Genomic DNA, 1,347 nt, shown 5'->3' with positions numbered 1-1,347 from the left:
GTGACAGATGAAGGGACCCCAATTAGTGAATCAACAACCCTTACTTGAGCACCTACTGTGTGCTAAATTGCTGGGCGCAGTGTGGACCAAGGTACACAGAGTCATCCATAGGGGGAGCCCGGGGCATCATGGGGCTTGTCTTAGTCCATTTGTGCTGCTATAACAGAATACCACAGACTGGGGAGTTTATAAAGAACAGACATTTATTTCTCACAGTTGTGGTGGCTGGAAGTCCAAGATCAAGGGGCCGCATCTGGCGAGGGCCTTCTTGGTGCGCCAACCCACGGTGGAAGGTTGGGGGCAAGAGAGGTCATTGGAGAGCGAGAGGGGGCCACACTCGCCCTTTTATAAGGAACTCACTCCTGCAATAATAAACCCCCTCTGGTAATAATGGCATTAATCCATTTGTGAAGGTAGAACCCCTATGACCCAAATACCTCCCGTTAGGCACCACCTTCCAACACTGCTGCATTGGGGATCAAGTTTCCAACACATGAACTTTGGGGGACACATTCAAACCATTGCAGGGCCACAGACAAGGGGGCACTAAACCCAGCTTGCAGTGTGGGGGTGACTGCAGGGAAGGCTTCTCGGAGGAGGCAACCTCTGACGTGAGGAAAGCAGAGGTATTGTTAGCGAGGCAAGGGGGTGAGAGAGTTGGGGAAGGTTTGGGGCAAAGGGAACAGGGTGGGAGGGAATCTGGCATCCCAGCAACCACAAGTGCATCAATAGGGTTGTCATGGCAACAGGGGCGTGGGGGTCGGGAGGATGAAGCAGGTGCCACGTCATGCCCAACCACGTGGAGAAGCTGCTTATTTCCTGCTGCAGGTGTCAAAGGAGATGAGAAATGGTGGTGAGGGGAGAGAAGGTTGGAGGAGAGGTGAGGCTGAGAGAGGGTGGAGGTGGTGGTGGAGGCATCCCCTGCCGGAAGGCTGGAATCAGTCATTTTAATGCAGACGAGGTGTGAGGAAATGAGCTGAAGGAGCAGCCTGAGAGATGGCTCAGACAGCTGCTTCCAGCCCTCAGCAAGATCCTGGCAGACCCTCTGTAACCACCCTCCAGGTCAAAAAATAGGACCTATTCTGCATGGGGATTATTTTATATAATGGTCAGAGTAGGCTCTGATGGTCGAGCAGGCACCTGAAGAGATGAGGGTGTGTGGATGGCTAAGGGGAGGGCATTTCAGTCAGAGGGAGACTTAGAAGGGAAAAGGCCCCAAGAGGGATGTACTGGTGACCAGGAGGTGGGGTGGGAGGTGAGGTCAGAGAGCCCAGCATGGGATGGAGCAGGCAGGGCTTCGTCAGCCTGTGGATTTCCCTCCAGGGATGATGGGGAGCTACGGGAGGG

The 1,347-nt window shown here is 54.1% G+C and overlaps 1 protein-coding gene across 1 annotated transcript in view; it reads left to right on the top strand.

Moving 5' to 3' along the window:
* Positions 1-768: 768 nt before the first annotated feature.
* RAB44 (RAB44, member RAS oncogene family) overlaps positions 769-1,347 on the top strand; it is a gene marked incomplete at its 3' end in the record, with an annotated part of 15,750 nt that continues 15,171 nt past the window's right edge. The window contains exon 1 of the mRNA XM_008592042.1: positions 769-777. Within this exon, the coding sequence (XP_008590264.1) occupies positions 769-777 (9 nt within the window). The remainder of the gene's footprint in view (positions 778-1,347) is intronic.

Source organism: Galeopterus variegatus, unplaced genomic scaffold (genome assembly GCF_000696425.1).
Source record: "Galeopterus variegatus unplaced genomic scaffold, G_variegatus-3.0.2 Scaffold151, whole genome shotgun sequence".
NCBI classification, from domain to species: Eukaryota; Metazoa; Chordata; class Mammalia; order Dermoptera; family Cynocephalidae; genus Galeopterus; species Galeopterus variegatus.
Note: the sequence above shows the minus strand (reverse complement) of the source record. Positions and strands in the feature narration are given on the sequence as shown.